Genomic DNA, 14,158 nt, shown 5'->3' on the forward strand with positions numbered 1-14,158 from the left:
AATCAGCAAAACTATAACACCTTTAAGCTTTCTGAAGTGGGAAATTCTTCGGATTATGAAAATTGAATGGTATGGCAAAGTTTTATTTAAGTACCTAAAATAATTGTAACAGCTTCTTGATCATTAAAACCTGAACCCAGTAGTTATGACCATTCCTAAAACATTTAACTGTACTCATCCTCATTTTAATCAGTTTGTTTTTCTAATTATCTTCAGCAGCTAATTTTCAAAAATCAGCAGTTTGATGCTTTAGGACTCCAATTTAAAAAAAAAAACTTTATATGAAAGCTCATTTATTAAACCTCTGTACACAACAATGAACATGTATGTACAGCAAGTTTACATGAAGGATGATGTTACAAAAGATACACTGGTAATTAAAACGGACCTACATAAATAATTTATAAAAATATTTGAAATGGTGGCGATAATGCTGGTAATCCCTGAATATTTTCATCCAATTGCCAGGATTTTGACGTGGGAAATCTTAATGTTAGACTTTTTTAAAAACACTCTCAATATATTAAACTTATCTACAGGATAATTAGCAAAATGTATAAAGTATAGATTATTGTACAAAGGACAGATATAAAAAAATCACCAATCCACCTGAAGCTCAAGGACAATATAAATCTTAGCCAAAGTAATGAACAGCAAATCACAAATTCCTCTTTTTGGAGTTTCATGTATTGGCAAGTAAATCGCTCTTAACAAATGCACAGTCCTGTTATTCCTCAGTGGAAGGATGTAATTTGGGAAAATTCTTCTATATTTCCTGGCTGAATTGGTGGTCCTGGTCAATATGGAAGCCCTGCACTGACTTCAGTTCCACGGAAGAATGGGGTAGAGCTGTATTTGTCAAGATTTTCTCCTTCCCACAAAAGGATGAGGAAGGTGATCAGAGTTTGTAAAAATGGAGGAGAGAGAAGGAAGCAGGGATTTGGACACAGTGAAACAAAGGAAGACCAGTTAAGACTAAGTCTTTTTCTTCTGCTGGTTTCTTGGGGAATTTTTTAACACGCTTCTTATTCGTAGATAAACACCTGTTGATTCTGCCATATTTTCAAATTCAAATGGTGTTATACCTGCAGCAAACTTGCTCATATCAGGAACAAGACTAGAGTGCTTTGCAGATGATTCAATACTTGTGACCACTTTAGTACCATCTTTATTTTCTCCATCGTTAACCTCACAGTTGGGAGCAGGCATGGTGCTATCCAGCAAGCCTTCCGAATCTGCATTATCAGGATTCTCCTTTAAATTAAGTAAACTATCTCCCAGATTCGGACTAGTTATAGAATGTTCATTTTCTGGTATCTGTTCACTGATGGTGGAAAACTTAGTTTCCACTGTAATCACCTTATCAGATGATCTTACTTCTGCAACAAGGTCTACTTCGTTCCTAGACGGTGACGATGTAACAGAATTCCCAGTTAAAGGTGTATCAACAGGAATGTCAGAGTCACTGTTTGTGCTTTCTGCCTGCTCTAGTGCTGCCCAGATTAATCGCTGCTGTTCCTCTAACTCTTCCAAAGTCAGAGTATCCTCATCCATGACTGAGTCCACTATTTTTGGCTGAGGAGTGTCACTGGAAGGATTCAACGGTTGAGTAGTCCTAGGAAGAGGAGGGCGGGCGGGGGCTGAAGGTTGAGTTGGCGTAACATTTTGTAGAGGTGTTCCTCGTGGTAAAGGAGGAGGAGTTGACATCGATGGACGTCCTGGTGGCAGCGGAGGTTGGAACTGAAAACTGTTATGACTTTGAGATCTTTGTGACACTTCCAGATCTAGAAACAGATTAAAAGACATCTATTAGAATCTGAAATCTCACTAGGACAAGCTTCAAAGTGCCAATGTTCTGATTTAGCAGACTTATGTCTTCTCATCCTTGGTTTTCAGCTGAGATAGAACAAACTTTCTGAAGGTTTTAATTATCCACTGAAATTGTGTTCTGGAAGATTTTAACTCAGCTAGCCATTCAAGCTGAAAAAAAAAAAAACAAACAACAAAAAAAACCCCAAAAACCAAACACATCTGAAGAACAACTCTTGAATGTATTGAGAGCAAACTTAATCCACACTGAGACACATTGAAGGTCTTCCTCACAGGAAATCCAAAAGGAAAGCAAGAAGTTTCTCCAGGTATTCCAAGATTTGAACAACACTAAATCCTCTTCCTCATTTTTAAGAAGTTGTGAGCTTGTAACTTCCTACATTGTTTCATCCAAATATTTAAGGATTTGGAGGTCTTCATAACAGAAGTTTCTTTAGGATACATCTAAAGTAGAGAGACAGGATTTTCTGACCTAACATTCCAATTGCTCTGAGCACACTTGAAACCTCCTGCTTGACACTGGAAGATAGGACAATCACAGCAACAGAGAATGCTTCTTGTAGAAGCCCAAATGCAACTACAGTGGGACGCTGCTAGCGTATGTTAGCAGTTACATTAATTACTACCACAATGAATACTAACACACTGGTTTCTTTTTATGAACAGTGACATTTCAATTCAGAGCAAGTTATTTTCAAAATAAAAATTGAAACGAGAAAAAAAAAAAAGTAGAGTACCTGTACCAGAATCTAGGTCCATATCAGCTGCTGCTACCTCCCAATTGTCTTCTTTTGGTTGTTTTGAAGGATGAGAGCTTGACTGAGGTGCAGGCCTTTTATTGGCAGATTTTGGACTTGGCTGAAAAGAAATTATCCATGAAAACAAAATAAATTAGTATTAAACTGTACGAGGTTATAAAATTCTTATAGCATTTCCAGCTATAAAAACATATTTAAAGCAATTTCATAACTATACAATCATTTGGTGACCCAGTGTGTAAACTAGATATTGAAGTCCGAGAGATTTAATGCAGCTGAACAGAACTAATCTTGCTCAGGTTTAAGTGGCAAAAGAAAAGACCGTCTGCATTCCTAACACAGGATTAGGACTAAGTTTCCACCTGGACACCTACATCTTACGAGACCATCACAACACAAGTATTGCAAATCCCTTCCTGGCAGGCTTAGAATTTACTGTTTAACTCCATATAGCATTACACAGAGCAGAGCACACACCTTCCATCCTTACCTGGAAGCATTCTGCAGTAGGTAACACTAGGCTAGAGTCACATTAGAGACGACCCAAGATGACACAGGACAGGACTACCACGTGTTTTCTCAAGTTACTATAGGACTACTGTAAATCACAACTATGGCAAGTGAGCTTTTCACTTATTTGGGAAGTCTGGAACTAAGACTGGTTTTAAGCTGTAAATGTTTATAGTGACCTTTTTTACAACTGTTTATAAAATATTGGCCAATTGGAATCTGCTCATATTAATTGAAATAATGGAACTCGTTCTAAATATGAATCTTTGTGTTAGAACACAAGCCAAGCATCAGCATTTCACACCTGGTAGTGTCAATAAGGAAGTCTATCCTCTTGTGCAAAAAAGAAGATATAAACAAGTGATCATCATTGGCTACACTAACTACAAGATTTTTATGTTTTTTTTAGTGAATGACAATGAGATATATTTACCGCATGAAAATTGGAAAGGTAGTTAGCAAAAACATCCTTCTGTTGAGATGGCTGCATGGGGATGGAACCAAATATCTGCCACTCCTACAGCAAAAAGAAAAAACAAAGAGAAATAATGTTGCATATGGTTGGCTAATAACATGACAGTAAAACCTAAGAGAAACAGATGCAGAATGCAGAACTTCAAACTTGGCTAAAAGCAATTAATGTTACTCAGCATGTTGTTCAGAAGGCTGAGGACAGCCACTTACATCTGGGATCCCACTGGGAGTGGATATATTAAAGCCCGGATAGTTTATCAACTTAGAGACATCGTAAGTGATGCGTTTTGGTTGATGAGATCCTTCTTCTGTTCCACCATCACCTATAACAAAATATAATTCTTATTGATGCTAATTAAGAACGCTACTGAAAAAATCCACAGGATTTAAGAACAGGGTTTTGGAACGTAAGCATTGATAGAAGGCTTTGTAATCCACAAAGGCAGTACCAGTGACCAAATCTATCAGATACATGCATGAAGCTCCCCCAGAAACCTAACTGGGTATTAATAATACCACTCTTCAGGTACCGTTACAAGCCTCAGAATTTGGCATTAGGACTGTTCTCCAAGATGCAGCATATATGTTGGTCATTAGTAAAAAGCTCGTAAATTACTTGATAGATTGGATTTAAAGAAATGTATCCTTTGCTTGCTGGTGGTCATCTTACACTTACATAAGAGGAAGTTATTGAACTTTAGGAAGTATTATGGTTCCTTTCATAAAACATAAGAAGAGCGAAACTTATTTTAAAAAGGAGGAAATTTTACAAAAAGCTATTTGCAACTCTTGCACAGTTTCACAGGAACGCCATGTTCTAATATCATGTTCAATATCACGTGATTAGAGTGAAATCACACTGACAAAGGGTCTTCATCTATGCAATGCAATCATTACAGAAGTTGGTTCATTGTCACAGCACAGCTAGATGAAAGGGGAGTATTTTAACATGACGTTAGAAAAGAAAACTTGATATACAGCTTTCACATTCTGCCACGAGGAAGATGAAGGTTTACAAACTAGGTACTTTATTATCTCCTGAATAGGGTGCAACCAGTAAATAGCCTGCATACTGAAAATGGCATTCCCGCAGCACATTCCTTACCTCTTCCATCATAAAGCGCAAGGCCCGAGTGCTCCATTTCAGCCTCCTTGAGCCAACCTGGAGGATAACCCAGCTGACGCATGCGATATATAAATGGAGGAAGACTCTTATTTGTGACACCGAGTGCATCTTGAAGTTCCCCACTAAGTTAAGAAAACAAAAAGTCCTCCAGTAAAATCCATAATTGAGTTTTGACAGAAGGAAGTTCTGAACATTTTGTTGAATTTTAAACTATCAAGTTAAAATAATTTAGTTTTAGCTCAAACTATGTTGCCTGTCAATCCCAGATATAGCAATTCTAGGTCAAGATAAGCTGTGATGTTAAAGATAACTTTTAACACTTTCATTTCTCATATGCTTAAACGTTTTATGAGAATGAATTCTACGCTGAGAAGAAGTTGCCCAACTTGTTACTTTTGATTCATGGCCTTAACTGTAACTAAGTTAATGCAACACTAAATTTACTGATTTCTTTGGAGACTGTTACAGCCAAACCATGATTTTTTAAAACATTTTGAATAGAGAGAAAAAGAGGGGAATGGACACTCAAAGCATAAAATTTTCAGAATCTTGCATGCATTCTTAAGTCTATTAGGAACATAATATATTCACAATTTGAGTAGCCACTGTCTCCCTACAGTGGGAAAGTGCCATGGGAAAGGGCAGGACTATTAAGCTAGCAATGAGTTTTCATTTGAAAAGTATCTGTGCAATTTATTAAACAAAATTTTATTTAGCAAACAAATTTGAACATAATACACCCATAGTTAAGAGAAGCAGATGGACTTAGAGAGCTCTGGAAAATAACATTTGGCACTTCAAAGGTACAAAAGACATTCCAGAAAAGCAGTGCAACAGCTAATGGAAAGAAAAGAGATACCTAATTACTCCTGGTTTAAATTTTCCAAACCTCTCTTCTACTTCTTCTGCATGATAACGTTGCTGAAAATTCTGATTGCTCGTTTCACCACAAGCTTCCATAAACTCCTTTCTCTTCTCACTTATACGAGCTGCATTTCGTGGCTTAAAGATAATACAATTGGGAAGTTTAGATTTGGACAATTTACAATTTATGCACTCCTTTACCCAACATAAAACTGGTACTCCTCACCCTCAGCATGTTTAAATCATTTATCACATGGCCATCTGATACAACTACAGCTGCAATGAAAACTACATAGTAGAAATCCCAGAGTATTTGCATTGGATCTAGTAGAGCTCTAGAACAGGAGGAAAGACTATTCAAGCTGAAAACTGTTCCTCCATAAATTAAAGGAGACATTCAAACCATTATGCTACAAAATTAATTTAAGTTCTGCTTGAGTATGTTAGAATTTAATTGAATATGAACAGGATAATCTAATCAACAGACAGAAATAACCATTTGTACATCCTAACGCCAGTGCAACTAATGAATTTTTTTAAAACAGTGCAGTTACACCATAACATTTCTTGGAGAGCAGCAGTCTTTTGAACACTGATGTAGACTTTACCTTTGGACAGTCTTTCATTTGATGGTCTTCAGAGCCACAATTGAAACAATGCGGTTTTGGCCTGCTTAAAAAATGCACAAGAAGTTAAGCCTGAAAATTATTTTGCTATTTTAAATGCACTTAATTATTTTAAATCTTGTTAGATTTTCAGTTTTAGACTTAGAAAGAAAAAAATGTAAGCACTGCTTGCTGATTTCATATTCTGTCTTCTGCTTCTCTTAAATTGACTGCTTAATGTCAATCTTCAAAATAGAGTAATAGAATATTGTTTATTTCATAGTCCTAAGGAGAACACAGGAAATGAGAAAAACACAGGCACAGCATTCGGGGGCGGGGGGAACCCCCCAAAAAACCATGACAGCATACGGAGAGGAAACAAAGAAAGAGAACTAAAATTACACTTGAAAAGTAGTACTTCCAGGCAGAAGTTGAGCTTTTATATCCCACATAATAGAGAGCTATTCATTTTATCAGGGAATAGAATAGCCATAGAATAATTCAGGCTGTATCTTAGGAGATCTCTAATCCATTCCCTTAATCAAAGCTGGGTCAGCTGTGAGACCAGACCAGGTTGCTCAGGGCTCTATCCAGCTGGTCTTGAAAATCTCTCAGGACAGAGACTGCATAACCTCTCTGGGCAACCTGATCCAACAGCTTACTGTCCTAAAGGTGGAAAAGCTTTTCTTTCTACCATGCTGCAGATAGAAAAGCATTCACTGAAGGATTTCTGCTTCTGATTAAATATGTAAACATTTGCTTAGATAGTGCCAATACATGAAAACAAAACATACATACTAAAGCTTCTGCTAGGTCCAGAGGAAGGAAAGTGAAGATGTTAAAACAATACTTCAGAGTACAGATACGGAACCCTTCAATTTAATATGCCTGTAGTACCTCAATACCTCTATTTCTCTTTTTTACGCCTGCATCATCAGACGTCTGATCCTTCTTACATACTGAGAATCAGTTACCAATAGAAACAAGTAGGGGAGCACGACTACTTCTTTGGAAAATCCTGGTCCAGAGTTTGAACAAACTACGCATATTGTGAAACTGTGCACTGAAAACCTGGAACTGAACTGCAGCTGGCTTCAAGTTTAATTTTCCTTGTAAATTCATACCATGGCAGCAGATCTTTTCAACATCATAGAGGGGGAAAATCCCAATCTCTTACAAGATTTGAGAGACAGAATTCTTTTCTGAACATTCATTTTTACCAAATTAGCATGGGAACCAGAAGTGGAGACAAAAGGGTGACACAAGGATGTGTATCCACTGCAACGCCATGCATGCACACACCTCTTGAAGCCTCTAATTAGATTAAGTGAAGCACGTCTTCAGCTTCATCTTTACATAGTATTCAAACAGAAACCTTCTGTGGTGATCCAAGTATTTTATCACCACACCATATCATGAGCACAATCCTTCAATCTGCTTTCCATTCAGATTGCAGTATTTCTGATAAAACCAGAGTTTAACTCAGCTTGCCTCTTTATCTTTGAAATTCCCACTAAAAGCTTGCCTGGTCTGCATGGCATCTGAAATCAGTCACTTTAGATGCCACGAAGACCACACAAGCTGTCAGTTGGAAATTCAATTTACTTTACTTCTTACCTCCCATAAAAGCTACACAATGAACTCTAAGATCAGTCTGTCTTAAAAGCCTATAAAGTAAGTCACAGGAGTTGTTCCACGAAACAGTAAGAACTATGATAGTACACCAGTGCGAGGATGGCAAAGCAATCACTAAAAAGGCAAGCAACAGAAAAACTGAGCATAAACTTCAGAAAGTTTTTACATATTTATTTTAGGCCCTTCCTAAAGAAAGTCAATAAACAACAGACACCCATTGGCTGCAAAGCTCAGCATTGGTTTACTTAATTTAAACTCATTACTCAAGTATGTTCAAGGGTTTAATATTCTGGGGAATAATCAAAGTGTACATCTGAACTTTTCAGCTCAAAACTTTATATTTAAGAACAATACAAACCTTTTTGGTTTTACTTGTATTTCTTGTCCATCTAGGGAGAGAATCTGGCTGAAAACTTGCTGATATCTTTAGATTTCAATAAGGAACTGCTACTGGATGAAGCAAAATTTCAATCTTGTTTAAAATATCAGTGAAAATCTAATACTGCTTTGAATAGAACACTGAGTCGTCTGGATTAAGTTACAGATGGGTCCTTGATATGAAGTCCACAGTATAAACTATAAAACTGTATCTAGTATAAACTATTTGCTAAGATGGGCTTATGATGTTTCCTCCTACCCAATAACCCATTCTGTTCTTTACCAGTACTTGCTAAAACGACAATCCTGTTGTTATAGGCAGAAGTTCCAAGCTAATAATTCTGATATGCTTCACAGCGATCTTACTAATAACATATTTTGACCGAGTTTCAAAAATATAACTTACTTCTCAGGTAGGTAGCGACAGGTCGTATCCTACTACACGTGTTTACTTTTGAACTGCAAGGTGTCAGCTGCTCTGCCCATTTGTCTAAAAACGTATGAGAAGACAAGAGGGCGACAAGCAAAATGGCACGATAAAGATGAAATGGTTCAGTTCAGAAGCATAGCAGTCTCCAGAATCTAACAGTTGCTTTTAAAAAGAAAAGCAGCTGCCAGATACTAGTTGAACTGACGTGTTAATTGAGTGCAGTACTTCAGAAGCATGGCAACCGATACACCATTTCACTCAGAAGAAAGCTCTACTTTAGGCTTAAGGTCGTCTATGGGAGCTCTAAAGAAACATGCTGTAAGTACATTTCAAGAACTGTATCAAAGCTAAGCTGGGAGACATGGCAGTTCAGCCACTTCACTTTGTATTTTAGAAGAAATTCCCCTGTTACCCATATATTCCTTCATCTGGAGGCTGGGAGACAGTGCAAATATAATTGGAAAATTAAGACTGACTTAATGCACTATAACGGAGACAGCTTTCCAAATGTAAAATTACAGCACAGTGCATACACAGTAAAAGGCACAAGAAAACCCAGGGTAGCCAGCTTAGAAATTTGCAATTTTTGTTCAGATACAAGTAATTTTTTTTTTAAGGCTAGGAAATGACCTTTACTACAAGCTTACTAACTAGATATTGCAGAAATAAACTGTGAAACAGTTCAGGACAGGTTCTTGTCCTGACTCTTTCTGAGGCAGAAGCAGTACTGGAAAACCAGGGAGATGAGACTACTTAAGAAGAACGTGGACAAGAAATTTCTTGTCATGCAGAACTACAATATTAACAAACACTTTTTCCAACATTTCCTTCAATCCCACCTTTCAAATACTAGTTATAATGAACAGTAAAGAACTAACTTTAAAATGGATGTAAGTTAAGAGCATGCCATAATTAAATTTTATTAAAAGACTTTCCAGCTGGCTCCCACATTTGAAAAAAAACCACCTTACAAGATATTTGAGTTTGCCAAGCCCTTTTCTTCTCCCTAATGGCAGATTTTATAGAGGGAGAATGCTTATTCCTATCTGGAATGAGCTGTCATTCTAAATCTGACTACAGACCGGCCTAGGAAATTCCTAAAGTCACGAGATGTATTTATGGGGATAAAACATTCACTTTTCCCAAGTATAAGCCTTCTAAAAATCAGCAAGCCAATCATATCAAAATACTTATATGTTTTGAGTAGAAAAGCCATTAATGACTCATTAAAACTTTTAATCTATAATGACTGATACAGTTTGATAGAAATGTACAATCTACTGAACAGAATTTGAGTTCTATTTACCAACTGGCATTCTTTGGATTTGACAAACGGAAAAAGAAACCCCTTGTTTTAGTAAACAGGATACTTAGGTATTTCCCATCCTTCTGTCAGCTGTGGATTCTCATTTAATATAGGCTGTCCCAGTTTATCAAGACAAAAATTGGTAAAATACAGAACACTTCCTACAACCTGTAGAAAAAAAGTCAGAAAATTGTCAGAAATGTGTCAGTATTTAGGTCAGATTGGTAGCATTTCTATAAAGTTACACTGCTTGAAATACTCCCAGTTTGTTTTTTTTACCCCACTCTGTAAGAATTTACAAATACTACATGCCCACATCTGTACAAATAAGTATTTTTTTCCACTGGTGTAGCCAAAACATGCTGAACTTAACTGTTATTACATTGATAAATGAAATTTAACAAAATCTTATTTTAATGGCAGTGTATATTGAATACATAGAATGAAGAGTCGACCTACCATTGAAGAGTACATAGTCAAAAACTTACACTAAAAGCTTCTTTAATTTTTTTAACAGAATTCAAGCTTGCTGTTTTACAGTCCTCTTCCAAAAGAACACTGGAGGGCTGACATGAAAAGTAAAAATGTAAATAATTAATTTAAAATAACAGTAAATAGAAGAGCTCCTAAATTACTAAAGTATGTAAAAGGCACAGAACGTGGACTACAGCTTCTATTCTTTCATGAAACTTTAGTTAAACAGTAGGATGGAGATGTCTACATTAGTCACAATGCTTTCCACTGTCCAAAGTACAACACAGCTCATTTCTAATGTTTTCTTTGATAAGAAATATGCTGGATAACATCATCTTTATTTTTATCTCAAAAGCTAAGAGAAAGATGGAGAGAAATGTGCCATTTCACTCTTTTATTCAAAGTTAATGCTAAAAAGTGAATGTTAAGTAAAACTCGGAACTCTAAACTAGGAGAAGAAAGTGGAAATTCCAGATTCTGTGTTGTTCATCTGTGCTCTTACATCAAAGTTGGGCCAAATAAAATCAGAAGAGGATACCTTAAGTTTGTACCTTACGGTCTTTTCTCGATTATTTAAACCAACTTACTACTTTGCTTTTGCAAAATTTCACTAGAAACAATTTTAAAGAAACATTTTCATAGGCAGAAAGGACATTTTCTTTATCCTGGTCCTCTATTTTTGGAACAAACAGTTACATAACATTTGTTTGATAGTTACTTGATTTGCAATTAAACAGGAAAAAAATCTAGAATTCACTTATTTAGCAGTGTAGTATTTCAATATTCCTACTATAAAGATGCACAAGAAGGAGCACCTAATAACAATCTGAGTTTTACAGTACCTGTGGCTTAACATTGAAGTGTGTTTTTTCTTGTTCACCTCTCTTATGTTCTTCATATTTCTGAACTAAATTCAAAACAAAATCTTCAATTTCTTGATGATAGTGCCTGTAATGGAGTGAAGTAGCACATAGAGGCGAAGACATGAGCAAGACTGAAACATGCCAGACGTCTTTTTTTCAAGCATTTACCATTACTACTTCTTAAGAACTCAGAAAAGGGGCAGTCAACTTCTCTCATGTCCTGCTCCCAACACTCACCAACATGAATGCTATCTAAAATTAGAGAGCATTGTTACATTAGTGTGGCAAAAAAATCAACTCAGAGCCAGGGAAAATTTAATTTACTATATTTACCCACAGCACTCATGAAACCCAAACTGCTCTTCAGACTCACTCCAGGTTCCTGGAAGTTACACTTCTTTTTGTGATAAAACCAGATATTGCTAATGAAAGCAACAGACCTCTTGTCACATTGCTCATTATCCTTTTTCCCTTTTAAGCTTAACAAGTTTATGTTACTCAATGAAACATCTATCCATCCTTTAGGCAAACATTAACACATCCAAATAAACAAACAGAAAGTTGCATTTCCCATCAGGATTACTTTTTCTGGGGAAGTACTTACTTAGAAATGACATTATTCATAAATAAAATCTGTAACAGAGGTCCATCAAATTTGGAATTGCCCACTGAAATTCCACTAGAAAAACAGAACAGAGACACAGACAATCGTCACTGCATTAGCATTACTCTAATATTCCCCATTTGTTTTATCACAGCAAAGAGTCTGTAGCCCAGAGAGATGAAGGTTTGGCCAATACAAGTTCTGTTAAGAAGTTCCTATTCATTTAAAGAGAAATCATCCTTTGCCAAGCAAAACAGGTTGCCTGGTGTGAGGTGGAAAGAAAACAAAACAGAACAGCACACTACAAAAGTTTTCTTTTAACTGCAGTAAACTGTTAAAAGACCTTATAAATACAATTATTTATTCAATCATTGTAATGTACTTGTTCTCACCGCAGAACTTCCTAAAGGCCAGGTAAGTTTCATAAACAGACAGATACACACAAATAAATAAAGTTATGGCAATACAAACTGAATTCTTGATACTCAAGTCTAAAAGACTTTTCAAGACTGATAATGGCATTTTAGAACCCCAACATCTGAGCAGGGACAGGGACACAGAAACAAAGTTTCTAAAAGATGTGGCAGACATTGTTACCGCAGGCAGCTATTATCTCAGACAAACTCTATTTCAAACATACACACGTCATACAAAGTGTTTTAGCTCAGCATTAACATACCTAGGACGAGTTAGAATATTCAGCTTCCTTTTGAGTTCCTGATGTTAATTTCTTGTTAAGGAACATTACTTTCTTCAGAATAGACAGACTCACACCTTAATTAGTTAAAAGATCAAAACAAACATGAAAACACCTAGCAAGAATTCCACTGAACAACAAATGGGGTTTCAGACCTTCCTTTTCATGGCAGAGAGGATAATTTACAAACCCAAGTGTTGCTGAAGAAACACAGCAAAATGAACAAAAAGCCCAAAACCAAAACCAAGAACACCACAAGTGAAAGAGGACTAGCTGTGACACTCCAAATAGCATAATTCGTTATAAGCCCTGTGGTTGAACTGTCAGACTTGTAGTATTTTATTTTTAGAATACCTACAATCATTACAAAAAAGTCAGCAGTAAGACACATATACTTGTAAACAGAACATAAGCTATAAAAAAATTTTCAAATTCTACTCTGCTGCAGTAGTGAACCCAAAACCCCTTTAGAGAATGGGTTTAAAGCAGTTAAAAATTATCTCTAGCTATATTAAAAATGGACTTTCAAAGCAAACGTAGAGCTCTTACATTTCCCTAGAAAGATAGAAAGGAGTCCAGCGTCAAGTGTTTCAACAGTCACCCCAGCACTCAAGAACTCAACTACCTCCTCTGCCAGCTGAAGCAAAGCACGGGCCTGGGTGTTCTGAGGCAAAGTTTTCAGAGAAAACTTCCTCTTAACTGATGGAAGCAGAAGCCAGGAAAAAACAGCCACCACACCGAGAGGCGGGCTCGCAGCGGCCCAAGGCAGGGGTGGCTGCCCCCTCCCCGCCAAGCTCAGTTCTCATCGTCCTTCAGGACGCGCCAGGGCCCCAGCTGCCAGGCAGAGCACAGAGCCCGGCCTCACGGAGTCCCCGGGAGGCGGGAAAAGCCGGAGCCCCTCACGCCACGGGCGGCCTCCAGCCCCTGGAGGACAGTCGCCAATGCTGGCCCGGAAGGGAACCGGAGGATGGCGCGGAACCCCCCTTTCCCCCGCCCCGCCGCGCCCTCCCCGGAGCAGGCCCTGCCTCTCCCGTCAGGATATTCTCCGCCCGGAGCCGCCGCACCGTCTCCTCGCGGTCCCGCAGCCGCGCGTACAGCTCCTCCAGGGCTTTCTCGGGTCTCTCCTCCTCCTCTTCCATGCGGAGGCGAGGCGGTGGCGGTGGCCCCTCCTCTTCTTCGAGCTGCTCGAAAAGCTCGCGGTCCCCGAAATCCACCTCAGCCGCCATCTTAGCTGCAGCAGGAAGGGCGGGGCTTGGGGGGGGAGGGGGAGCTGCCGAGGGGGCAAAGGGCAGAAGGAGCTGCCGCTCGCGGCGGGAAGCGCCGGGCGGGCCCTTGCCCCAGCGCGGAGCCGGACCACAGCTCCCAGCATGCAGCGGCGGCAACCCGCCATAGCGGCAGTCGGCCTGCAGCGCTATGCGCACTGGGAGATGGAGTCCGCGCTCTGCCGACGGGCGCGGTGCTTGCTGGTCTCTCGCGGCGCACGGCACGCCGGGAGCTGTAGTTCTGCGGGGGACAGACGCCCCCACAATAGGAGGCCGGCAGCTTTCGGGTGGACTCTTGCCTCCGGGAACCACCCGCTGCATTGCTCCTTTTTTTTTGTGGTT

The 14,158-nt window shown here is 38.5% G+C and overlaps 1 protein-coding gene across 2 annotated transcripts; it reads right to left on the reverse strand.

Annotated features, from left to right (window-relative positions):
* Positions 1 to 276: 276 nt before the first annotated feature.
* Positions 277 to 13,834, reverse strand: ZCCHC8 (zinc finger CCHC-type containing 8). Of its 2 annotated transcripts, none has more exons than XM_086761915.1 (14): positions 13,595 to 13,834; positions 12,537 to 12,577; positions 11,858 to 11,932; positions 11,233 to 11,338; positions 10,405 to 10,482; positions 9,981 to 10,084; positions 8,161 to 8,226; positions 6,171 to 6,234; positions 5,558 to 5,700; positions 4,678 to 4,820; positions 3,783 to 3,895; positions 3,532 to 3,615; positions 2,574 to 2,688; positions 277 to 1,784 (listed from the first exon to the last, which is right to left on the reverse strand). In XM_086761915.1, exons 1-14 carry the CDS (start codon positions 13,778 to 13,780, stop codon positions 976 to 978), a joined length of 2,127 nt encoding a protein of 708 aa, XP_086618041.1. In that variant the 5' UTR covers positions 13,781 to 13,834; the 3' UTR covers positions 277 to 975. The 2 variants fall into 2 exon arrangements, with proteins under 2 accessions (XP_086618041.1, XP_086618042.1); XM_086761916.1 differs by having other exon boundaries at positions 6,171 to 6,231; positions 13,595 to 13,833.
* Positions 13,835 to 14,158: the final 324 nt, after the last annotated feature.

The sequence above is a fragment of the Chlamydotis macqueenii genome, chromosome 17, assembly GCF_036417535.1.
Source record: "Chlamydotis macqueenii isolate bChlMac1 chromosome 17, bChlMac1.mat, whole genome shotgun sequence".
In the NCBI taxonomy this organism is placed as follows: domain Eukaryota; kingdom Metazoa; phylum Chordata; class Aves; order Otidiformes; family Otididae; genus Chlamydotis; species Chlamydotis macqueenii.